Genomic DNA, 25,994 nt, shown 5'->3' with positions numbered 1-25,994 from the left:
AAGGGAGACAGAAACAAACAGAGAGAGAGACTGAGGTGGATTAGGACGTAAAGTGGATCGAAAGGCGATTATGCAAAAATATAACATCGGGTCCAGTTTGATAACAAAAGCTTTTAGGCTTCGGCTTTAAGCTAAGTGCGAAACTAGACACGTATCAAAACAAGAAATCATCATTTAAATGGACTGCGAGACGTAGACAAATTGTAACGACGCCTAGAAATTAATACAGTGAACACTAATTAAAAAGAATTCACTGAATTAAATGACATATTTCTTTATGTAATGATTAAATAAATAGTAAATAGTACCCGAAAACTATTATTATTTACTTAAATAAATAACATATTCGCAAATGGTAACAAATGAATTTTTAATAGTTGAATTAAAAATCTTAACTGCGTTTTAATTGATATTTTCAATGAACACGTATTTACAATTATCAGTCAAGTCAAGTGATCACTGTATTTACTCTAACACATATTATAGAGCTTTTTAGTGGCTAACTCAGCTTTGTCTCGTTTATCAATTCACGCTTTACTCAGCGCACAAAAACAAAAAGAACATCAACATCAACCTTCGTCAAAAGCTGCTTCGATCTCTGTTCAGAGAGCCTCCGATCCACACACAAAGTCTGAGACAGCGTCAGAGCGTCAACTCAAGTTTCAGTTTCAAGTCGTCGGCCAAGCAGCAAACAACTTGTGAAACAATTAAATCGAACGGGAGGAAATTCTTCTAAGATGATGAAATCTTTGGCATTGCTGGCACTGACACTGTGCCTGGCCAGCGGCGCATGGGCTGGCAAGGTGGGACAACAGCAGGGTCCACAGCGTCACCTGGTCTGCTTCTATGACTCGTCAAGTTTTGTCAAGGAAGGTGAGTACATAAAAGTAGCCCAAGCCCAAGCTTACGTAATCGGTAACAAAGCGATAATAACATGGTGTACAATGAGTAAATAAACGCAAACACAAATGAAAATGAAATCTTACAAAAAAAAAGTGAATAGCTTAGAAACAAAGTGAGGCTTATCAGCTGACACTTCGAAGAATTGGGTTTATGTGTTTGTCATTGTCCAATGCGGGGAGATAAGCGAAATTTATTTAAATCCCCAACTACATGAAGAGAATATAAAAATGTATAAAAACATCTTTGTGTAGGTCTCGGCAAAATGGTGATCGATGACCTGGAACCAGCTCTACAGTTCTGTGACTATCTGATCTATGGCTACGCTGGACTCGAACGTGATTCGCATAAGGCTGTGAGTCTCAACGAGCAACTCGATTTGGATCTGGGCAAGGGTCTGTTCCGCACCGTGACCCGCTTGAAGCGCAAGTATCCCAATTTGCGCATTCTGCTGAGCATTGGCGGTGACAAGGATATCGAGAAGAGCGAGAACGCCAAGGATTTGCCCAACAAATACCTCGAGCTGCTGGAGAATCCAACTGGTCGCACCCGTTTCGTGAACACCGTGTACTCGCTGGTTAAGACCTATGGCTTCGATGGCTTGGATATCGCTTGGCAATTCCCCCAAAAACAAACCCAAGAAGGTGCACAGTGGACTGGGAAGTCTCTGGAAGGGTTTCAAGAAGGTCTTCAGCGGCGACTTCATTGTCGATGAACGCTCCGAGGAGCACAAGGAACAATTTACCGCCTTGTTGCGTGACGTGAAGAACGCCTTCCGTCCGGACAATCTGCTGCTGTCAACTACAGTATTGCCCAATGTGAACTCATCCCGTAGGTTAATCCCATGCAATATGTAGATATTTGCTAATCAATTGTCTTCAAATTCAGTGTTCTTCGATGTGCCCGCTGTAATCAACTATCTGGACTTTGTAAACATCGGCGCCTTTGACTTCTACACCCCCCGAGCGCAATCCGGAAGTGGCTGACTATACGGCGCCACTCTACGAGCTGAGCGACCGCAATCCCGAGTTCAATGTGGATGCCCAGGTCAAGTATTGGCTGCGTAACAGCTGCCCGGCCAGCAAGATTAATGTGGGAGTCGCCACTTATGGTCGCCCCTGGAAATTGACAGACGATTCCGGTGACACCGGAGTGCCCCCTGTGGCCAAGGTGGTCGACGAAGCACCCGTGGGCGCCAACACACAACAGCATGGCATCTACAGCTGGCCCGAGGTCTGTGCTCTGCTCCCCAATCAGAATAATGCCTACGCTAAGGGCGCCAATGCACCGCTGACTAAGGTCCGGGATTCCGCCAAGAGATTTGGCACCTATGCTTACCGTGCTGCCGATAAGAAGGGTGACAATGGCATCTGGGTGAGCTTCGAGGATCCTGACAGCGCTGCTGATAAGGCCGGTTATGTGCGCACCAACAATTTGGGTGGCATCGCCCTGTTCGACTTGTCCTTCGACGATTTCCGTGGTCTCTGCACCAACGAGAAGTATCCCATACTGAGGGCTATCAAATACCGTCTGGTTAACTAAAGTTGCCAGCCAGCTAAGCTATTCTAATACTGTTCTTGTCTGACGCAAGTGTTTTTAACTAAAATAACGAACAATAAATGTTTTATATTGCAAAATACGCGAGATTATTGAATTACCGATTAACACTCAGATGTGAAAAAGTATATAAGACACATCACTCAATAAATCGAGTAAGGAACCCAAAAATTAGACTGTCTTTGATAAAACGATGCGATTTTTCGGACTTTTCGACATACAGCAACAATGTTATCGAAACTACGTTTGAGGTTAGACTTTTCAGATGTCTATATATGTATAGTTTCATAACTTATTGATAGGCAGCATTAAAGTTATCGAAATACAAGTACAACTATTGTTGAGGTTACATTGAAAATTAATTCAACACAATTTCTGATGTTGTTTCACGAATGATTTTTATTGCAGAATCAAAGAAATTCTTAAGATATTGTGGATTGAAGAATTGAAGATTAACAGTCTATTGTAAAAAAGTATACATATAAGACATCACTCAATATGTCGAAAAAATTTAATCCTTTTCAATAAATCGATGCGATTCTTCAGAAGACGACTAATAACGTTTGAATACTTCAAAGTAGTTCCATTTGAATTTGCATAAGTCTTGAAATAAAATTGATATAAAGCATTTTCAAAAATGCTTCATATTGCAGAAACAGTGAAAATCTTTAAATATTGCAGATTATTAAAATAAAAATTTGTTAAATTTATGTTTTATTTCTTTCACCATGTTATTGGACAGATTTAAATGAAGCACCGATAACTTTTCTTCGTCTAAGTATGCTTGGTTAAGTATGCTATTTATTTAGACATATGCTTTTCGCCATGTGCGCTGATGAATGCTCAAATCCAATTGACTTTGACATAAAAGCGTAATCGGCTTTAACATTAAAGAAGCGGCAGTGAGCACTCCACAACAACCTCAATATCCTGCATGCCCTCTTTGAAACGAGTTCTCTGTGAATTGACTGCTCAACATTTGTCAAGGCAGAAAATTTCGCATACGCAGCGTATTACAGAACTCAGAAACCACTCGACGCAACGAGGCAAAAATACTCTAGCCTCGTGTTCTGCACGATTACACAACAACAACAACAAGAACACAAATAACATAACACAACAACAACAACAAAAACAAATGGGAAATAGGAGCCGAAAAAAAGAGAAAAAGTTTTCTCAAAAAACGCACGCATAGGCAATCAGAATGGCATAAACGTAAAGCGCAAGAAATGAAATGAAACGTGCAATGTATGTGTGAGTATAAATGCGCGTATTTGTGTGTGTTTTCTTTGTGCGTGTGCTTATGTGTGTGTGTAGGGTATTAGAAAGCATTTACCTATTCACACAGCCCCATTACACATGCACATAAGGATAAGAGACGACGACAGCCAAACAATTTTTATAGGTAAACTTTACCTTTTTCTCTGTCTCTGTGTAACGAGGAGTGAGGGAAACAGGACGAAACAGGAGAGCGACAACACTTTTCGTAAATATATGTATGAGTGTGTGGGGTGTACTCAAATTGCTGTGCGTGTACGTATGGTGTAGACGAGTGGCACTTCGTTCCCTTTGTTTCTGTTATGTCACTGCCATAAAGTCGATGGTCTATGGTCGATGCTTCTATGGTCAATGGATCTATGTATGAGACTAGGGTCTAGAGTCTGGTCTAGGTGCCTATTAACAAACAGAGCATATGAGTTTTATCACTACACCTAGGATATATCAGTAATTGGATTAGTATTTGTCTAAAAAAAACCAACAAGAATTAAAGCAAACTAGAAGCTATCTTTGCCTAACACCGAGTACACGATATTTCTGGTATTTTTATGAAATTGTTCTAGTTGTTATTGTATGTATAGTATGAGTAGTTTTGTTTTATGTGTTTCGGGTTATTTGAGATTTTAGTTGTATACATATGTATATATCTGTGTGTGTTTTATTTTTTGCATTTTTTCTCTCGTTTGCTCGTTGTGGTTTTTGGCCTGGCTTTGAGCTAACAAACGCTTGCGGATTAGTTGGCAGCTCCAACGTTTTCATTATTTTTAGTTAGTTGCCGGAAGCCAATGGCGAATTAGTTTTTATGTGTGTGTCCTGCTAGATTTTCGTACATATTTTTTTCTATACTGTAGCTGAAACTGAAGCAATAGGTTAAGCTAAATTCGTTTGCTTGGAAATTTTCGTGTGCACTAGCTTTAGCTTTTTTCCCATGCATAATTTAAATGATGAAATACAATATCATCAAAAATGAAGAAATAAAATCTCAGCTAACATACTAAATGTATTTTCCAAATGAAAAGTAATAGCAAAAATCAAATGGATTTATTTTGCAACTAGATTTAGTTTTAAAACTAAAATAATCACTTTAAAATGCTTGCAAGCTGATCTCTTCGATTTACCAGCTCAATGCTCTGGCAGAAGCAAAAAGAGGAAAATTCGAAAACAATCTCTTGAAAAGGTATAAAATAGCAGTTAACTTGAACCAGCACAAAAACAAAAAAACTGACTGTTCGAAATACATGTAGAATGGCTGCCGCCTGGTGGCATGTGGCAGGTAAGCAGCTGCCACAAATGTTCCGTCAGGCAAGTTGAAATGCGACAGGTGAAAGAATGGCAATAAAAATGTTACAGCAAACTGGAAAAAGTTCCTTCAGATGCTGTCATAAAATGCGCAAGACTTGAAACTTGAAACGGAACAAAAACACATAGACAGAATTATAAAGAGAGATGGAGAAAGTAAAGAAGAAAAGAAAGAAAACATCTTCTTTCAATGCTGAAATATTATTTATGATGCAGCTTTAAATTCGCCCCAACGGCTTTCGCAATTTGCCTAACGAGTGATTTACGGGTAGTCAACAAACTTCTCCCCTACTCCCTCTCTCTATTCTATTAACTAGCCCTAAACAGGCAAATTCATTGGCAATGCCAAAAGTTGAGCATTTTGCCAAATTCGCTGATGAGAACAGCAGCCACAGCTTAGGCTTGGGAGATGGGCAGCCAAGCGAATGGCAGCTGCCAAGTTAATGCCAAATCCATTAGCCGATGGCGCTAGCGACGCCACTCACGTGTAATCAGCCCCCTCGCCACTCTCTCCCAGCTATCGGCTCACAGCTCAGTTCCTGGACCATTTCCAGTCAGTCTTCATACCTTCTACACACACGTACACACACAACTTCACGCACATGTGCGCTTTCCAAATATATCGATTATAAAGAAACAACAACAAACACAAAACACAAACAGACGAAACTTTTGCTGCGGCCAGAGACTGAGGAGAGCGGGTAGAGCTGGAGGACGCAGCACGTCATGGTCTCCGACTATGTATTTTTGATTCCCCGTGGTTATCATTGTTATTGTTATACCCGATATCTCAAATAAGGGAAAAAGGTGTAATAACTTCGTGCAGAAGACAGAGTAAAGCTTCTCAAGCGTCAAAAATCATATATATTTTTGATCGAGAAGATTTCCAGTCTGCCCCTCTCAATGTTTATGTTCAGTTTGGATGAGATAAATTTACTAAACTTCGTAATAATACTCGAGAGAAATATATCAAGCTTGGTAATAATACTCATATAAAATAAATTGTTTAAACACGGCTAAATTACAAATTGTATTTTTTATTTTATTTTTTATATTACACGGATTTGTAATTCCAGATTTCATTTTTGGTAAATTGGATAACAGGTATTTCTTAGTCGCTGTACTCTAGACTTTAACTTTTACTTGTTTTCAGTTCTTGTTATTGTCGGTGTTGCTAGCAACTCGTAACAATTTGAGCAACTTTTCTGGACACACAGCAAAAGTTGCGAGCAGGCTTTAAGACTGTCAACAGTCTGAAGCGATGAGAAGGTGTGCTGAAAGTACTCTCCTCTTGGCTTCTGTTGTGGAAGTGCTTAGAGTACATATTTTATATACACACATACATTTATTCGAAAAAGGCTTTTCAATTTTCCGTCGGAAACTTTCGACTGTCATTTATTGCGATTTGTCGCAGCACATGCGAAAATGCCATTTATGTGTGTGTGTGAACTTCCTATTCTTTCCTTCTTTTTTTTTTTGCGTTCTCTGCCCCTTTTTTCTTCACCACATTTTCCGCCATTATCATTGTCGATGGCACATGTGACAGACAACATTTATGGCTCATTCCCATTCCCGCAGTCGGCAAATTGCCAATGTGGTGCTCAGGAAATGCTTTACTTGATTTAGCTGCTAAGTGCAGCTTCAGGCGCAAGTGGCAACAACGACTACAACAACAACTACAGCAGCAAGAACAACAGAAGTGCCATTTCCTCCTGCCTTGGATATTCGGCAACAATGTTCGCATAAATTCTCTTGGCGCTTGTAAAAACAATTATGCCAGATATTTACGCCGCAAGAAGCGGCGGCAGCTGCAGCTCCATGATTCTGCCGTTTGCTGTTCTTGCAACTGCAACTGCGGCAACAGCAATAGTAACAGCAACAGCAAAAGTAACTTCAACAACAGCGACAGCAGCAGGCGAGAATTTGCTGTTAACATTTTTGGCTTTTAATTGCAGTTACGCTATCTGTCTCTACCTCTTTCTACTCGCCCATCTTCAGTTGTAATTACGGCGTATTATTTCTGTAGGGTTAACACGACGTATACGCAATATCGCTTACATATTGCTGAGAGTGTTGTGTGTCTGCCATTGCGATTGTGGCTAGCACTGTGGCTGCGGCTGTCGTTACAATTTATGCTCATTTTCCGCTCTCGAAAGTCAAATGTTGTAATTAAGAACTCGGCGCGAATTGTTTAATTAAAACATTAAGGCAGCTCACAACTTATGGAAGACAACAAAATTGTGGCAAACAATAATAACATCAGCAGGAGAGGCAGCATGAGATGGTTGTGGAGGTAGCGAATGCCAATTTTTGGGTTTAAATTGTGACACACAAAATGCATATTCGGTGCTACTTGGCCAGTGCCACTGCCAAGAGCCATTCAATGTTGAAGTTGAAGTGAGACTGAGTGGAGTGTGTGTGTTATGCATGAAACTAGCAACTAAATTTTCATTTCGAGTGTTTGCCAATCCATTCACAAGGTACACAAAAGCATCACCAGCAATACACGAGATGTGTGCGTGCTTCTCCTGCAGTATGTATGTATATACAATAAATCATGTATTTTCTCATGTATCTTGCCTGACATATGAATTGCTAATACAGATTTATGCAAATATATATGGACAAACAAGATGATTAAAAATTGAAAATGTGCTTTATGTCTCCTTATCAAATGAAATAGCTCTTAGATTTTGCTGTCGCAACTAATGAAAGAATATTCAAAATTATGAAAAAAGTTGAGAAAATCTGAAACTAAAAATAAATTTAAGTTGAAGTTCTACTTCAAACATTTTGCTATAAATGCAATTTGCTACGCTAAAACTATTATCTTATTCAAATATTGTCATAGTATCTTTCGTAAAAGTTAATGAGTCACTGTAATTGCCACACGAAAGTCTCATATCGTAACAAAAAGACATATATAGTATCTGAGCGTGGATTACGCTTCGTGTTGGTGCGTGCGTAGGTGGGTCACATTTAGTTTGCGGCAAACACTCGTATTTTCTAACCACGTTCCAGGGGCTTAAAGCGGCTTCATGTGTTCCGATGTGTGCGATGCGTGTATTTTGCAAACGGATTTTTGGTATTTTCCGTATGGAGCTTTGGGGTTAGTTCGTTTAACCTAGCCATGGCTAAACCAACACACACAATACAAACATTCAAGCACACACACAGACACATTCTTGCATATAAAGATAATAGAATGCGCTTAAACAAACAACAGAAACACGCCGCAGAAACAGAAGCCTTCCTATTTGAAGTGTTTGAAAATTTCAATGTGGTTGCTGCTTTCAGGGTGGCAAACACGTCTGTCAGCACTTCGTGTCAGAGGAGAGGCGGAGGAGAAGGGGGCGTATTTAATAAGCTTGGACTTACGTTATGGCGCTTTTTCTCACGTTCCGGCACCGCATGCCAGCTAAACTGCAAATTCCAATCGAAGCCACCCACATTGACGCCACTGGAGTCGCGATAGTGGAACTCGAGGGTCGTATCGTCGATAACATCAATAACTGGACAGACAACGGTCGTTGAGTTGCGTGCAATGCGATCCAATAATGGTTCCAACCAACCTAGAAATGATTAGAGAAAAGAAAATGTAAGTTTGGGATAGCTAATATTTCGAGCTCTCACAAAATGAAATATGATTATTGCAAAATGTATAACAAATAAATGTGACAATATTTAAATTTATAGTTTAGAACTCTTCCTAAAGAATATAACAAAATTTCAACAAAAGAACCCAAATTAAATTAAATTAAAATTTAACTTGGAATTTTTTGTTGATTGTATAAGTAATTATAATTTATGTATATACTTAATAAAATATGACAATTGCACAATGTATAACAACTAAATGTGATAATATTTGTATTTATAGCTATGTATATAATTTCTACTTGAAGCATTTCAGTGAAATGTTTCAATTTTTAGTTAGAATTTGATACTCATAAATCTATATCCATCGCAGCTCTGCTGGCATATGTTTCATTGCAACTTAAAAATACTTTAGTTAAATTGAGTTAGAATTTTTTTGTTGTTATTTAGATAAGTAATATCAATAATAATATATACGACTGTTCATTTGCTTATTTGTTGATCATAATTCGATATACGTTGAGTTATTCGATCAGTTAACTTTGTTTTCTGTGGCCTATATTTCGTAATTGGTAAAGAATATATTATTTAGTTAAATTTAAGTTGCTTTTTTTTTTTGTTCATATACATAAAATTGGTATTTTTACTTTAAATTTATTCAATTGGAAATATTGAATAATTTTCATGCGGTATTCCAGTTAAAAATGTTGTTTGTGGCTGATTTAATTGGTTTATCAAAATGCGCAACGTGCTTGGCTTTTTCACCGTTGCTCTTGTCATTCATCATCGACATTGGCGACATTGACAACAGCGTCCAAGTAAAATATAGACCAAAAATTGGTTTCTTTCAACGAAAACTTTCACATGTACAGGCATGTACAGGCTTCCATGGTTGTATATAGATACAACACACTGACGCACAACGTTCTCGTAATCCATGTTCTTTGGCTCGAAAGTTTTTCTGGATAATATTTTTTTGGCAGAAAGTTTCCGTTGGGTTAGTTTTCTGTGCAGTAGTTGTTAGGCTGCATCGATTTTGGTGAACAATAAACAAAATTGATTGTGTTTTCCCTTGCATCATTTTCCTCAATGGTCGTCACACAAAATGAAAAGCTGTGGCTGGTCCAAAGATACGACGAGGACGAGAACGAGGACGAGTACAAAGCAATCTGCGCTATCACCGCTCTTCGAGTGGCAAGCAACAAAACTGAAGATTAAGTGATTTACTAGTTGGCTTTGTTTTATTGGCAACATTTTCGTTTCGTTTGCTGTTGCCGTTGTTTTTCTTTTCGGGTGTGTTTTTGTTTTTATTTGTCGTTATCGACGTTGTCGATGGCCAGCGGATTTCATCTTTGAGCTATCAAATGTAACAGGAAAATTGATGGGCACGTTTAGAGCACGTTGGGGATTTGTGAAATGCGCCTAAAGCGACCCTCTAAAATAAGATAGATTCTACAAAATTGTTTCTCTGGTTTTCCCTCCTTTTTTTGTATTTTCTTGATTCTATTATTTTCTATTTTTCTGTTTTCTTTTTTTCGCCACCACCACTTTTATCGGCTTAAATTAGCATATGGTATTTAAACCCGCATATTAAATGGCAATTTGGAATTGGTTGTATAATTGAATATTTAACAGCCTTGGCAATTGCAGTCAACAATTTGGCAGTCAATTTAGTGTGTAAATATTTAAAATATTGCAATGCAATGCAAAATACAAAATAACCGCTGCATACTTTTAGGCATTTTCAATAATTACCTTCGGCGCACTCGCAATGTGAGTCGAGATATGTGATTACTGCGGACTTGGCATATTTGGCACCTAACAAGCGGGCACGAATCAATCCCTCGCGCTGTGGACCTCGCACAATTTCCACCTTGGGATAGGCAACAAAGTAATCTTCCAGTTGTTTCTTCAGGTGAGCTGCGAGCGAGAAAGTGTTAATTGAATGATTTTTAATTCTATTTTAAATCAAAACTTACGCATATCACTGTAGTCATCGACCAGAATGATCTTGCCAATGAGCTCAGGTGGCGATCTGTCCAGCACGGAGTGAACTGTTCGCAATAACACGGACCACGCCTCATTGTGGAAGCAAATGATGACATCCGTTTTAGGTAAATTGCTCAGATAGCGAGCCGAATCCTTGCACCAGGCATCGCGGGGATCGGGCAGAGTGCGATGCACCGATATCAGATCCGAAACATATTGGTTGAATGCGTTCTTTGTCCAGCCGTCATCCACAGCCTTCTTCATCTCAGGAGACATTTGTTTTGGCAGCACAACGGGTTTGCCCAATTCGCCAGGACTATCATCCGGATTGGGTGCTGGGGCATCCAACACATTTTTGTCTAGAAGTCAACAGAAATGCGAGATAGAGAATGATAAGTGACGGGTTAAAGTTGCTGCTTGATTTGGCTGAAAATTGCCACGACATGTGAGTGTGTGTGTGAATGTGCGGGGAGTGTTGAAGGAGAAGAAGCTCTCACGCAAAAGGATTCGGTTTGCTGCTCTGCTTTGTTGTGCATGAAATTTACGACTGGCACAACATGTGACACGCTGCGAAGATAAATCGCAATGCATTTGACATGAAAAACTGTCATCATCAGCGTCGTGCATGAAAAATGCTTCGCCTTGCATATTTACAAACACTGGCACAAAACTGATATAATTTGGTTCTCTCCATTTGTAACCAGTCATGAGTATTTAGGAATCCCACAGACGACAGTATCAAGTACCTACAGAAAGTTACTTTACGTTTTCTTTGCTTTTGCACCAGTGTACGACGGTGCGTATGCGTACTGTCTATGGCATCTTCCCCATGCTCAATGGGTTAAAGTTGTGCTTGTGTGTTCGTTCGGTCTGTGCATTATATTATCTTGTTATTTGCATTTGCATGGAAATATGATTCTGTTCCGGGTGCCAGTTGTTGCTTTTTTATGAGATTTGTCAGCCAGAAGTGACACTTATTGGCGTTGCTAGTGTGTGTTGCATTCTTTCTTTCTTTTTTTTGCCCCTCTCTCACTCACATTCATTTTCTTTATAAAAAAAAACATTTCAATTACCACAATCATTTCAATAAACATAAAAGGCTAACTCAAAAATAAAAACCATAAAAAGACCAGACCAGACCGCATAATGCTGCAGAATGTTGGTTGCTACAAACGAACAGACCAATCAGCAAGCGATAAATTTTTGGTCGCACAACAAAAACCATTAAAAGAAAATGGGCATAGTACCAGGCCAGGAATAAAAGAATGAAAAAAAGGGCCCAGCATATAAATTTTATGATTTGTCGTAGTTACAACTTCATTGCGGGATATTCACGCGTGTGCCAAGTGGCACAGTTGAGGTGCAGCTGAGGGAGCGAAGAGGAAGAGGAAGAGAAAGAGGGGCACAAGGAGTACGCAAGGACTTAGCAGCACTCGGCCGGATTCGTAATGAACTTTTTTGCATGCTGTGCGCGCACACGCATCATAATAAAAAACAATAAAAGTGGCACACGGAATCATGGAGGAGGCGAAGGAGAAGCACAAAAAAAACAGGAGAGTTTTTGTAGCAATGGCATACGTTGGGGCTGGTTAAAAGAAGCGGGACTTTTATGTGTTTTATTGATTCACTTATTTATGGCACACAGCATTGGCATATTATAGTCCACGACTCTATGCAACGGAAACCACCTGAGCTCAATCCAATTATAGAATATATCGAGACATAGAAATTCCTAGGAACAAAAGATAATAATATGAAAAGCATTTCCCAGAATGTACGTTGTATGGTTGTGACTCGAAAAAAAATATCACAAATTTAAATGTGAAATTTGATATTTTGCTAATGAATTTAATTATGATAATTCTAGAAATTGAAATTTTCAAATCAAAATGCAAATTTTAATTTTTTAAGAATGGCTAATTTTGTCATCTTATGTCCTCTTTAAACTTAAATGCAATTTTTCTTATGTATTCAGATATTATGCTTACAAGCTAAAAAGTTTTAAAGTTGTTTAACATTTCATTTGATTTCCGCATTTGGTTACCAATTTGCCAGTGCTTACTGTATAGGCAAATTGGGATGCGACGGCGCGCCGCATGCGATTTTCATCTATATAATTTTCATATCTATCGGCAGTTTATGGACACAGGCATGAGAAGAATACTATACCATGGCATGTAGCGCTCGAGGGACACGCCTGAGCGTGACAGGAAGCTATAAAGCGTCCGTTATGTGCAATAGCTGTAGACAAAGAGGGAGCGCCAGAGCTGGGAATGGTAGTTAGAGGATTCGAGGTAGGAGTATGTAGGAGCCAAAGCGAATGCGAATGTGTGTGGCACAGAGACAAATGCCTGGGAGGCGGGCGACGGGAGACGGGAGGCTGCCTCTCCTGTAGCCCAGAGTACAACAATCTGCCCCGGCATGTTCCGACATAACGCATAAAAGGAACATAATATGGCAAAGTAGCGTTATTTGCAAAATGAATGGCAGCAGGGCGGGGCCTGAAAGAGGCAGAGGCGCAGAGGAGTGTCTACGTTGCCTGGGGGAGCTGAAACAAGGACAATAGACGGGACAAACCACGTCACAGACAAACACACACACACACACATACGCACACTCGAAATCAGCGTTATGTTATTAACATGGCGAGGGATTAACATTGATTAAAAGTGGGGGGAACACAGGGACGTGGACGAGGGCGGCAATCAATCTGCTGCGGCAGCATCTGCTCCCAGCGGCGTTTGCTGCCTTTTCATCTGGGGGCGCGGCATTTGCATTGTATGTACAAAATCATTATCGCTGCTAAATTGTAAAAAAAAAAAACTGATACGAGGAGGCAACAGAGCAGAGAAAAGGGGGGGCAACATCCATGCCAGACCGGACCAGGCCAAGATCAAGATAGGGAACGTATTAAAGACATGGCCAGCAGGCAGGCAGTTTGGCTGACTGAGTGACTGACTGACTGGTTGGTTGGTTGGTTTTGCCTGGCCTATCCTGGACCGACATCAGCTTGATGCGTGCGCGCGATAAACGTCGTGTTGGCCACGTCTTTTGGTGGTAAGCGCCCCAAGGCCAGGCCAATAAGTACAACAACACTAATTACCAGCTATGAACAGGCACACAGCACGGACAAAGCCCAGCACAGACAATGAGCAATGAGTATGAAGTTCTGGAACTGCTCTCAGATCTGGGATCAGGCAAAAGGTAACAGGTAACAGGTAACTGGTAACTGGTAACAGACACAGCTCATGTGCGTGCTCGAGTGTTGGTAAACGTTGTAGGCTTGCACACAATTTTGACGCCACGGGGCGGCTGCTGCACGACAGGATCAGCAAATAGGCAAGCGCATATACAAGCAGCAACTACACACCAGCAACAACAACAACAACAACTTGTAGCTTTGCCACCTCGATGTTGATGAGGCTGCGGCAAAGAGATGCAAACATGATATGCGAAATTGCAAATACGTGCATTGTGTGCGGATCTGAAGAAGGTAGGCAGTGTCAGAGTTGGAGTTGTAGTTGAAGTTGCAGTTGGAGACAACGTCATCGTCAGAGTCAGCCAGCTATAAACGAATGAACCCCTAAGCATGTAGAACCTTTAACAGCCACCTTGGTGAGATGCAATCTTAAATACTTGTTCCACATGCAACGGCGTCTTAGCTCGATAGACACAACGCAACACAACACAGATGCCTTGCCCAAGTTGCGGAGTTACGACTGACTGCTTCATTGATTCGGCCCCCAGTCAGCCAGTCAGTCACTCAGTCATTCAGTCCATTGAGTAAAACCCAATGTCGAGGGACCGACGACGACGATTGAAGCTTGTGTCTGATTAGTAAAAGATTCTTCTTCGCTTTACTCTTTTCTTTTCTTTTCTTTTATTTTCTTTTCTTTTTTTAATATGCTTAATGCGAATGCCTCGCTTGACAGCGGCATGAGTCAAGTTTGGTCTCTCTATTTACCCTCCTTTCCCCCCTCCTGCTCTGAGCCTGTCCCTAACTATGCCACATGGTGTTCTGCATCTGCTGCCCCTGTTGCCTTTGCGTGCCATTGAAAATGCTGTTCGGCCACAATTGCAAGTTGTGTTAAGTGCTTCGACTCTCGACTGCATGCATGTTGTCGCCGTTGGCATCTTTAACATTGTTGAAAAACTTGTTAGAAATTTTCTTAAAGACTGCTTAAAGGGGAGAGCAGCATCAGCAACTCCTCCTCCTCTCTGTTGAGTCCACATTTAGCAAACAGGAAAGGAAAGCGATATGTGTTATTATCCGTGTGTTTAGTTCGATTTATCTGGCTGGTGACCCAAAATGTAAAAACTGCACAAAAGCGAGAGAGAGAGAGGAAAACGGAGAGAAAGAAGGAAAGATAGAGAGTTGCGTGTGCATTCGCTCGATGGGAATTAGTTGGAAGAGATTGCGTGAAAATGAAGTGCGAATCGCCTGAATAGGAACACTGCATTGCGCTGCGATTCGCAAAAACTGATTACAGGAATCCGAGTGCGAAGTAAAACAAGAGCCATAAAAAAACAGGTTGAATAGTTGTGGATCTGCCACGCGGTGTCTGCGGGGCAAAGAACAAACGCTGATTGATGGACCGAGAAGTGTGGATTATGTGGAACTGATTTCAATAAAAATATTAATGCAGCACATTTGTTATGGGAATGCCAGAATGTAAGAAATAGCTTTAATGTTATATTCAAGCGGATAAACTTAACTAGCTGTGGTTTCATGTGGTTAAATTAAAGCCAAGACTAAATTATCTGAACCATCTTTTTTAGATGAACAATAATAGGTTTTAAAAAAAAAGTATTGAGAGTACAAAAATGAGAAAGATATTCATATTACTTCAAACAACTTTCGTTGAATTGAATCCAATTCAATTATAATCGTTTTAAAATCTGCCTTAAATTTAAAGTTAAATTTTAAATTAAATTTTTATGTGAAAATAGAAATTAGTATTGAGCAAATTACTTATCAAATCTATAAATTGCAATATTCACATTGTTTCCATTAAACTAAAATAATATAATTTCATTTCATTGTATCCATTAAACTAAAATAATATAATTTCCGCTGTATTTTCATCAAACAGCAAATAATTGGTTTGAAATGAGGTAAATAGACACAACTGTTTTGCACACTCACATTTATTGCAAGCCTTAATTTATTGATATGGAAATGATACTGTTGTGTAATTAAAATGTTAGATAGTAAAGCGAAAAGTCTGACTTAATTGACATTGGGAAAAAACAATATTTGAACGAACAGATGGAAATATGTTTTACCATCTGATTAGTGACCAGACAATAAGCAAACATTGATGGAATTATATGGTTTAATAGAATCTCTATGAGTATAGTTGCCACTATATACTAACTATGGTTTAATTCAACGGACAACTGCAAATTAGAATCCATCAAGTGTTGAGTGACAATAAACGAACAATAATGAAATTATTTGATTGAATAGAGAGAAAGAGACTTCTCTATATCAGTAGAATCCAATGCGAATAGATTCCTTTACATATCAGTTTCGAAGAAAATACTAAATAAAAAATACTAAATACTAAAACTTATAAGTAGTATATCTGAAAGTCGTGCACTTTTAAATGCCTATGCTTTCATAGGTGATTGCGGTTCTTTAATGCGCCATCTCCAATAATGAAATTCAATAATTAACGCAAAAATCAGGGATTAAATGATAATCATTGCAATCCTTTGCAACCCAACCCAACAAGTCCTCCAACTCCAACGAGCCTCCTACTTAATGTGTAATATTAAACGTGGAAATGACATTAAATATTAATTAAACACGCAGGCGCACTCACCATCCTCCTTGGCCTCCTGCTTGTTGACGACCTTCTCCTCCGGATGCACCACGACGTTATGGTGGACGGACTTTGACTTGGGCTTGGCCGTTGGCGGCACATCCGCCTCTTGTGGGGCATCGCGATCTGCGCCAACAATGGCATTGCCATTAATAGCAAAGCCATCACCAGCTAGCTCTTCGCCCGAGTCTGGACCATTTTTCAGGGCCAATGCAATTGGATCCCCGCCGCTGGAGCCACCAACTCCCGCTCCGACACCGGCTCCGGCACCGAATCCGCTGGTTTCCTGCGCTGCTCGCCGGCGTGTATCGTCCGTATAGATGAGAAAGGCAATGCAAAACCAAATGGCCAGCATCAATGCCACCAGCTTGACAATTGTTGTGGAACGTCGACGCCAAATAAATACCATGATGAGTTTGTAGTCGGTTCTTTTGTGCTCTGGTTAATGTTTGTTGCGAGACCCTTTGTTGGCCTTTTGTTATTGTTGTGTAGCGCGTGTGGTTTAATGGCCTGTGGAAGTTGCTGAGTGCTTCAATTATAGTGCGCCGCCTCGTGGTTGGGCCACGTTGCGTATACGTAACATTAATCAATGTGCGCTAGGATCTCCATTTGATTTATGTGCCACGATATGTGCTCAGACTCAGAGAGGTTCGGCTGATTTGCTTTTCAATTCAGATGCTGAGAAGCTGATATGCTTTTGATTCTTCGTATTTTCGCAATTGTTCCTGCTGCTCCTGCTGCTGCTGTTGCTGTTGCACATTCCACACGTCTTCACAAGAGACACGAATTTCAATTTGTTGGTATTTCACTTGAATTGCTTGCTGGCTTTTGCTCTATTTTATATGCTCAAGTTTTTCTCTATCTCTCTGTTTCTCTGTAGTTTTGTGTGCAATTTGGCCTGCAGTCAGTGAGTGAGTAAATCAGTCTGAAGTTACGATATGAAGGAAGCGAGTCGTCGTCGTCGTCGTCGTTGACGTCGTTGTTGTTGATGTCCTTTTGTGTTGTGGGTGCCACACGTTTTGTTAAGTCAATTTAACAGTGTCCTCCTTGTGCACTCAGCCTGCAAAGAGAGAGGAGGAGGAGAAAGAGTTGGATTAGAATCGAGTTTATGTTTGATTGCGTCCTCTTGCCTTCGTTTAATCTAATCTGCACACGTTTAAGCCTAAGCTCTAGATTCTGCCTCGACCTCGGCGGCAGCATTTAGCTCTAATTGAGATGGCATTAAGCCATTAAATTGAAACGTAAATCAAATGATTGCAGCATTAAGAGGCAATATTGATTTTTGATCTTTGCCTTGCACTGTAATTAAATCCATCTGCCTGGCACTGTCGGGGCAGCGCGGTTCAACTTGACCATAAAACGACAGACAACATGCAACTAATGTCAATATTATATAATTGCAGCAAAAACCGCACAACTTGCAGAATCTGGCCCTGCTGCAGCCGTCTTTCCGCTCCCCGTTCTCATTGCAACTTGCGGCTGCCAAGGTAAATGACACGCTACTTCAGCTACAGCCATGGTGCACTTCAAGCCTCGGTCTTAGCCAGTCTTGAGTCTCCACTCCCCATGCTGCAGTCAGCCATCAGCAGTCAAGTGGTTAGTTGCCCCACAGCGTGATGTTGCGTGCCAGGTTGGTGCATCAGACCAAACGATAATAACAACAGCCATAAGAAACTATCTCGAGCTCAGACAAGCAAGCAATACACTCGAAGAAATTAATGTTAAAATATAAATAAATTCCTTCAATGTAAAACGAAAATTCCGCTATATAATTTTAATTAAATTTATTTAATGAATAATAAAATAAAACAGCATTCGTTTGAATAAAGTAAAACAATTTTCTGTCGATATTTAAATTTAGTAATTGAGTTTTCAATAGCAAACTTCATTAAACAGCTTTAATGCACAAATGCAAAATAAAACGCATTCAACATAGCGTAATAAGGCCAAGAGTCTGGGCATGATAAGTTGCACTTACTACCAACTTAATGGCTAGGTCTTAGCTCTTGCCCATGACTGGGCAACATCACAGCCGGAGTTCAGGGCAAGTAGTAATTGAATGCACATGCAAACCAGGGACCACAACCAGTCATGTCCCCCCGCCGGCTTATCAATTAGAAAAGGCAGCCATGCCAGCCAGCTTCCCCATAGGGAATGAGGATAAGGAAAAGGGAACGCTGCTCCTCCCTTTGCCCCTCCAAACACAGCAAGTTACCAACGTGCCACTGTCAGCTTTGCCAACTATGTGTGCATACAATAAATACAAGTTAATTACTTCGTGTGCCTTTTGTTATGGCTCGTTGGGTGCAAGTGCCATCGCCAACCTGGCATTCATTCAGGGCTGCCCCAAACCCGAACCCAAGCTCAAACCAAAACCCTCTGTCTCTGTTGGCAATTTCCGTTGTGTGTGCTTATAAATTGAAAAGAAGAACATGGGGGAGGGGTGCGGGGATGTGGGGCATGTGAGGCTATTCCGCCACATGTCATGTCCTCACTCAGCTGTAAAATGCTGCACTGACAAAATAGAGCGATTAAAGTTGCCAACCAGCTGGCAATGCTCATTGTACACTCCGCGAAGTTTGGGTCGCAATTTCGTGTCAATTAATAAATTACTTGTTTAACAACAATCGACAAAACAAAAAAAAAAAAAGAAATAATACCTACGAACATGGTGACAAATTGAATGCTGATAAAAACCTAGAGGAAATGTCATTGAAGAGGTTTTTATTCGGATCGGTGATCTAATTAGGGCGACAGTTGTCAGTTGTCAGTTGTCAGTTGAACAATCTCTCGACAGTTGAGCGCATCGAAAAGGGCCAAATTGTTTTACTAACTACTCCAATAGCAATCACATAAAATCGCTTGCTCCACGCACCCAAATGCATAATTGATGAGAGGCGCATTTCCCGAACTCGTTTGGCATTTTCGGCGGGCTGCTAAAAGCCATATAACAACATCCGGCTTTTCATATGCATCTGTTTTGGCCATTATTGCTTTTCAATCTTTTTTGCTGAAATTTTATTGAAATTGTTCGGTAATTCAAATTCTCATCTCGTCAATGGTTACGTGTAGTATACGCAGTGTTATTTGGCACTTTTATCATACGGGTTTTATGAGAATCTCGAAGGTCGAACCACAAAGTTGATGACAACACTTGTCATTATTTTTTATTAATTTCCAGATAACCGCGAGACTGCAGACAAACTCAAGAGTGTCTTTTTTTAATTATGTCATAGCAGATATGATATGTGAGATTTCGCTTATCTCTTTAATTGCGAAAAGAAAACAAACAAATGTAATCATAGCTGTCATTAATGGCACAATTTTAAATTCTCACTAAAACAAATATTAATTTTGTATAGCAAAACTCACATTGAAATCGATTTTTTTAACATTTTGAACTTGAATTCCACGCGACGCGCACTCAGCCGAAATATTTACTTTAGAATTTAGCACAAAACTCGCTCGTTGCATAAATTTTCATGTCCTAAATGAGCGACAGCCATGGGGCCACAATTCAGAATAATAAATGAAAAGTGATGTGGGGGAAATAAACGCACGTGTACGAGTATTTGCTGAACAGCTGAAACACCTGCCACAACCAGCGAAACTAACTATCAAAAATGAGTCGATTGTAACTTAGATGAATGCCATTAGAGTGAAGGCGCCCTCTCACAACAGATCCAAAAAACGACCTAGTTACGTGCTCCGCTTACGTGGGCTTATCACAACCTGAGCAAATGAAGCAGGGGAATAGCTTGAAGACAGACAGAATTGGAGTAGGAAGATACTTGAAATTGAAAGATATGTGATGACAAGGCGGCTCGTAACTCGCTCGATAAGCAACGAGGCAATAGCAACGAAGGCATTGTGTGTTACCTTCACGTCTTCAGCCAAAACAAACGCAAGCTGCTCTCACCCAGTTCCCCCCGCTGTTCGTGTCCCTAACTCTGTCTCTTCGTATTGTTGCCACTCATTTGCGCTATGTTCGAGTTGCTTGTTTGCCTTATCGCGCAGCTAATTGACTGATAAGCGGCACAGCAATTTGTGCGTTTCTAGTCGACTTTTATGCTTTGGTTTTTCTTTCGTGAATTGCTTCGCGTAGATAAGATAAACATTAATTGAATTGAAGGCACAAAACTTGAAAATGCCATCGGCATGCAAATGTTCTCTGTCTGGATGATCTTCCTTTTCGAGAACATGGTTTCCATTTCCGGTCGGAATATATTGTGTTCTCTTTTACAGCGGTAGTAGGTCAGGCATTTATCAAAGTCCAAATATAATTGCTGGCATAATTAGACGCACATTTAACTGCGGATTAAACCCCAGTGAAACCCCAGACCAAACTATTTGAAAGAAATGCAAAAAATGCGAGCATCGCTTGCCATTTAAGTCAAATGAAATATTACAAAAGATGCGAAAGAAAACGAAAGAAAAAGAACGTAAATTGCGCGCAACAAAGTCCAAGAATTTTCCCCTCAACAGCAAAAACTTCATTGTCGCGATTTTTCCTTTCCCTCTTCTGTCCACCTCTGCTGTCTGCTACTTTTGCATACTTTTCCGGCACGACTTGAAGCTGATACTCGAACCACCCAGCAACCTCCGTTGATCATTTGTCATTTTCTTATGCAAAAAGTTTTTCCTAAGATGCCAAGCAAATGGAAAGCAGGGGGGAAACGAGAGAAGATGAAGATGAGAACTGGGTAGTTAGAGGCGTATCTGCTACGGGCTGATGCGCATTTTCATGGCTGTGGCTGAGAGTTTATTATGATTATTATTTATGCAGACTTAATCCGCAGTTATTAAAACGCAGCCTCAAGTCTGCGTTTAATATTCATTTGCATTTCGCGAAAAAGTTTTCAAGAAATCCCGCAAAATGTACACTTCTAATGAGTTGCGTGCGCCTTCTGAACTCAACTTTTCTTCTAGGCAATTATAATTTCAGGCAATCATGGCTAAAGGCAACCTGAGAATGAATCTTGTGTCAATCTCACTTTAATATTTGTAATTGGCCTTAATCAAATGGGGGATAGAAACTCTTGTATTTAATTCACGATTAATAAACCGAAAGTTGCAAAGAGCACACTCAAATGATGCTTCAGTTGATACCTGAAAATTTTACTCAAAAGTTAACCGAAAATGCTTGGCAAAAGTTTCATGAAACAGAAAAACATTCTACTCACTGTAAAAACAAACAAAAGCATTTTAAAAGTGTATCTAAATTATTCGCCAATCTGGAATTTAATAGAGAAAACTTTTCGGCCTTGAAATGCTAAAATTCCTTTTCGCAAATAAAAACAGATAAAGGCATTCTAAAAATATTTTTAAATTATTCACAATTCAGCAATTGCATAGAGAAGATTTATGTGCTGTGTAAGTGATTAAATTGGAAATTATGTTGGCTCTGATTTCAAATTATGCGGCGTGTCAGCAAAGGTCACCGCAACTGGGAAAATACTTGCAGCAAAGTGAAGCCACAGTTAATAATGACGATGCTCATGATGATGATGATGATGATGATGATGATGATGAGTTGGTGGCTGAGAAAACGTGTTTTATGCAGAAGCAGGAAATGTATTGGCTGGCTGCTGCAAAACCGGCAGCTGCACACGCACATACTGAAAGAACACAGGAGCTGCTGTTGTGGCTGCTGAGTGCAGAGTGCTGTTGCTGGATGCTGTGCTATGGATGCCACTTTGGTGCAAAGAAAGTTGCCATGGAGAAAATTTAATCAAAATATTTGCACATCCGCCAAGCGAGAAGCTGGCAAGGCGACTAGAATTACCAGTACCACCACGTCCAGATATCCATGACGACAGACAACAGGTCTTCCCAGTCTCATGGTCTTTGTCTCAGTCTCATTCGCCGTCTTTGTCCCCGTCTCCAGTCTTAGACTCAAGCTACAGTTGCAGCTCCTTTTGGGTATTTGGTGCATGAAACCAGTCAAACATCATTCGAGGCACGGCCACATCTTCTCCAAAGCGCATTTTGGAGCAGCTTTCATCAGGCAACTTCAATTGCAACTCCAACTCCATCTCCATCTCCAACTTCGATGTTGCTTTTGTTGTTGTTGTCTTTGACAATTATTTACCGTTGGCGCTTAACTGTTAATTTGCCAGGCCAACAAGCAGTGCGAATAGCAGCAAAGCCCCCGATTCGAATTTAATTCAAGTATAGTATACAAGTTGAGTGCACGTAGTTGCAGCTGTTGGCTGCATCCTCAGCAATTGCAGCATGCCACGCATTTTTTATAGCTCTTAATTTGACAACGTAGTAAAAATGTTTGCTACACAAGTTGTTCTCTCTCACACACACTCCACTTCTATTTCGCAATTTCTTTCCATCACCATCCTTAACTATCGCTAGTTGTATATAGTATATCTCAAGAGTATGGCGAGTCATGTATCTGTAGCAAAACACCGCAGAAATGTAATTAAATGTTTTTCTGCACGTTCGTTCGGCTCCTGTTTGAACAGTTGTTGTACCATTTCATTTTCATCTTTATCTATGTTTTTTTGTTGTGAGCTTCACATTTCTTATTATTAGAAAATAAATTACAGGATGAGCGCGCTATTAAACTGCAATTAAATGATTGTAAAAAAAATGACTGGCAGAAATATGTTGTGCTTTTTCTTTTCAGTCCTCAAATGATTAATTGCCATAACCCGGCCTTCGATTTTCTTTTGGTTGATGGAAAAAAATCTTTTTGCAACGCACTCACCGCCTGCAACTGCAGCTGGCATTTTTCCACGTTCATTTGATTAGCTATGCGAATGATAAAAACTTTTGGAAAACTCGTTAAAAGTTGAAGACTTAATTGAGTCGCATCCACTTACTTTTCGAATGTGTTTAATTGAAATCAGACTGAACTGTCAAGATAAAAAAGTGCCGATTGTTTAACTAATTAATATGGTAGCTAATGTGTTTTTTAATATAGTTAAAACACACTTACGAGCTTATGGCAAGATGCGATCGATTTAGAGGATACTTTTCACAATTATATCATGACAAAGGGATTAAGAAAGCGTACTCTTAAGAAAGTTGTGTTCTTAAGTTTTTAAGTGGAATCCTTACGAAGTCAATAGTCCAAGAAGTTGATAATTGAAAAAGTGTTCGCTTAACAGAAGTACTTTTCATGCAGAATTGTTCCATTTATTATTCCTTAATCTGAATAAACTATACAACACTTAAGATAAGTTACTACGCACTACTTAACACTTAATTTTAATGTAATCATTAAATTAAGTAATCATCGTTTTCTTCTCAACACTTAAAATAAGAAAGTATCGATAAATGGGGAAGAAGGAATTCGATAATAAAGCTCCAATTTTGTGGCGTAAAATTGTGAAAAAAAGGATATAGTAAACTTAAAAATTGACAAAAACTCAATATAATGGGAATAGTGATAATGTCACCCTTCTTAAATACGTATATTTAAGCCCAAACAAACTCTAATCTCATCAATTTCTTACATGTCTGCTTAAAACTTGCAGCAATTATCCAAACCGAAGGTCAGACAAACTGTGCAAACTAATTTCAGGGTCAAATGTAAGCAGCGCAATGGGAAAACAACGAAATATTGCAGCACTTGTATAGTATAGTAAAACAACGGCGAGTGGGCCACAAGAAATCAATTGTTCATTTGCATATGCATGACTTTTGCAGAGCAAAACAACGCGACACAAGAAGGATCCGAAAATGGCCATCAGATTGGCTCAAACAACTCTCAGAGTTGGTTTGGTTGCTTTATAGCGGCGACCTCAATATTTATTTGTTTTGCCTGATTGTGCATTCGAGTATTCGAGTATCCATTCAGGCATTCAAGCAACAGAAGTTATTCGAATATTCCGACAACTGTTACCAGTAGTTGACCATTTTGGCCCACAATTTCTGATTCAGCTGCATCTTCTAGTTAACAGTTTTTCCGCGCATTTTTCATGATTTTTCGCTTTCGGATTTCTCGGCATCGAGTTAAAGTTTGTGTTTGCCTGATTCTGGGACCTTGGCCAACTGGCTGCCAACTTTGGCAAATTGAATAAAAAAACTAATTCTCCAAACTATTTGCGGAACAAGGAAAAGATGAAATTGAAAAATTGAAGAAATACAAGCACACAAAAAAACAAAAACAAAAGTTATCAGCGTTAATTTTGTTTATTCAGCCAGCGCTGGTGCGTCTCAAAAAATTAATAAATGCCTGCAAAAGTTGGGATCATAAACAGATTTAGATTTAATCAAATGATTGCCCGCCGCCGGCTGGATAATAACATCAATATATTTCAATGTGGCAACTCGATTAAATGTGCCAAAGAGAGCGCGAGAAAAGCAAGCTGCGGCACAGGATATCGACATGGATACCATGGATAGCGGCATTATAGCATGATACGATGAGAGGGCAATGGAAAAATGTTGCTGCCACATGAGAAATGGCAACAGATTTTTGCCGCATTCATGTGAAAATGTGCAGAGGTTTGGAAAAATGCTTTTAGCTCTGCATAGTATAAACTATCATCATCAGATTTTTTGGTCTCTCTCTGCTATCCAACATTTTATGGGCACAACACATTCTGTGGGCACAACTGACAGCCCTGAACTTATACTATAATATACATACGCAGCACACACGCTACCCTCATAACTATCCCATGTGAGAGGACCACAAATTGTAGGGAATGAGACAGAGTCAGGGAGACAAATGAGGGGGGCAAAATCGAAAACGTAACGCTCGAAAATTGCCTGTCAAATGACAAAAATGGTTTCATTTTTGTGCCCTAATGGCAGTTGGTCACTTTTTATGGCCAGCTACAAAACATTTTGTGTTACCCAACTTTTACCCATTTTTTGAACAAGAGATTAGGCTCAGACCCGATCAGCCCAGAATACATACTAAGTGTACATATATGTATTTATTCAACGTATCAACACATTTGGGGGTCAGCTCCATGTTTGCGGTCATAACACAGTTGGAACACAGACAGGGCACATGCCACATGCCACACGGCAAATGGCTTTGTTTCCCTCTGGTAGAGGGTTAACAATTTGTTTGAGTCTCTAGGGTGAAAAAGGTCAAACTTATTGTTGCCAGAGAGACTTTGAATAATTAAGTCAGCGCTTGAACTTCAACTGAGAATTGATTAAAGGCCATTGTGTTTGCTCCGACTCGATTGATCTGCCGATACAGACCCGGGGAGGAGGGCATAAAAGTAAGAAAAAAGTAATTGAAGTCTTACAATTGATTATCTCAGATTCCTTTTCGCAGCAAGCTTTGACTTGCATTTAAAAACTGCAGTTAGCTGCTGCAATTGCAAAAGACATAGCCATGGCATAAATCGCTTCCAGCCAATTGAATTGATTGGCTGCAGGGTTCGAAGATAACGAGGTCCTTTTGCTAGTGAAATATAAACATTGCCTGGCTATTTAATGAGGCATAAAGATTTCAGGCAGTTGGTCTTCAGCTCGTTATCCTCAATCGGCACCTTGTAGCAGCCAAAGACATAAAACTGTCAAAAAGTCGCCTATATAAATCGCTGAACTAAATGCCTTTCATAG

At 39.9% G+C, this 25,994-nt stretch overlaps 2 protein-coding genes across 4 annotated transcripts in view; one reads left to right on the top strand and one right to left on the bottom strand.

The window, feature by feature from the left end:
- The window catches only part of LOC132794429 (putative polypeptide N-acetylgalactosaminyltransferase 9), a 63,298-nt gene that overhangs the window by 19,274 nt on the left and 18,030 nt on the right, over positions 1-25,994 (bottom strand). For all 3 annotated transcript variants that reach the window (XM_060804884.1, XM_060804885.1, XM_060804886.1), the window contains 4 exons: positions 16,449-17,508; positions 10,611-10,979; positions 10,387-10,551; positions 8,413-8,606 (listed from right to left, as the gene is read on the bottom strand). In XM_060804884.1, coding sequence (XP_060660867.1) covers positions 8,413-8,606; positions 10,387-10,551; positions 10,611-10,979; positions 16,449-16,857 — 1,137 coding nt within the window. In that variant the 5' untranslated portion in view covers positions 16,858-17,508. The remainder of the gene's footprint in view (positions 1-8,412; positions 8,607-10,386; positions 10,552-10,610; positions 10,980-16,448; positions 17,509-25,994) is intronic.
- On the top strand, positions 543-2,537 carry LOC132794430 (imaginal disk growth factor 6). Its single transcript, XM_060804887.1, is given in 5 exon segments — positions 543-873; positions 1,155-1,522; positions 1,524-1,731; positions 1,789-1,859; positions 1,861-2,537. Coding segments are annotated over 5 exon segments (1,365 nt in total). The 5' UTR covers positions 543-737; the 3' UTR covers positions 2,443-2,537.

Source organism: Drosophila nasuta, chromosome 3, assembly GCF_023558535.2.
Source record: "Drosophila nasuta strain 15112-1781.00 chromosome 3, ASM2355853v1, whole genome shotgun sequence".
NCBI classification, from domain to species: domain Eukaryota; kingdom Metazoa; phylum Arthropoda; class Insecta; order Diptera; family Drosophilidae; genus Drosophila; species Drosophila nasuta.
This window is presented reverse-complemented; position numbering and strand designations above follow the sequence as displayed.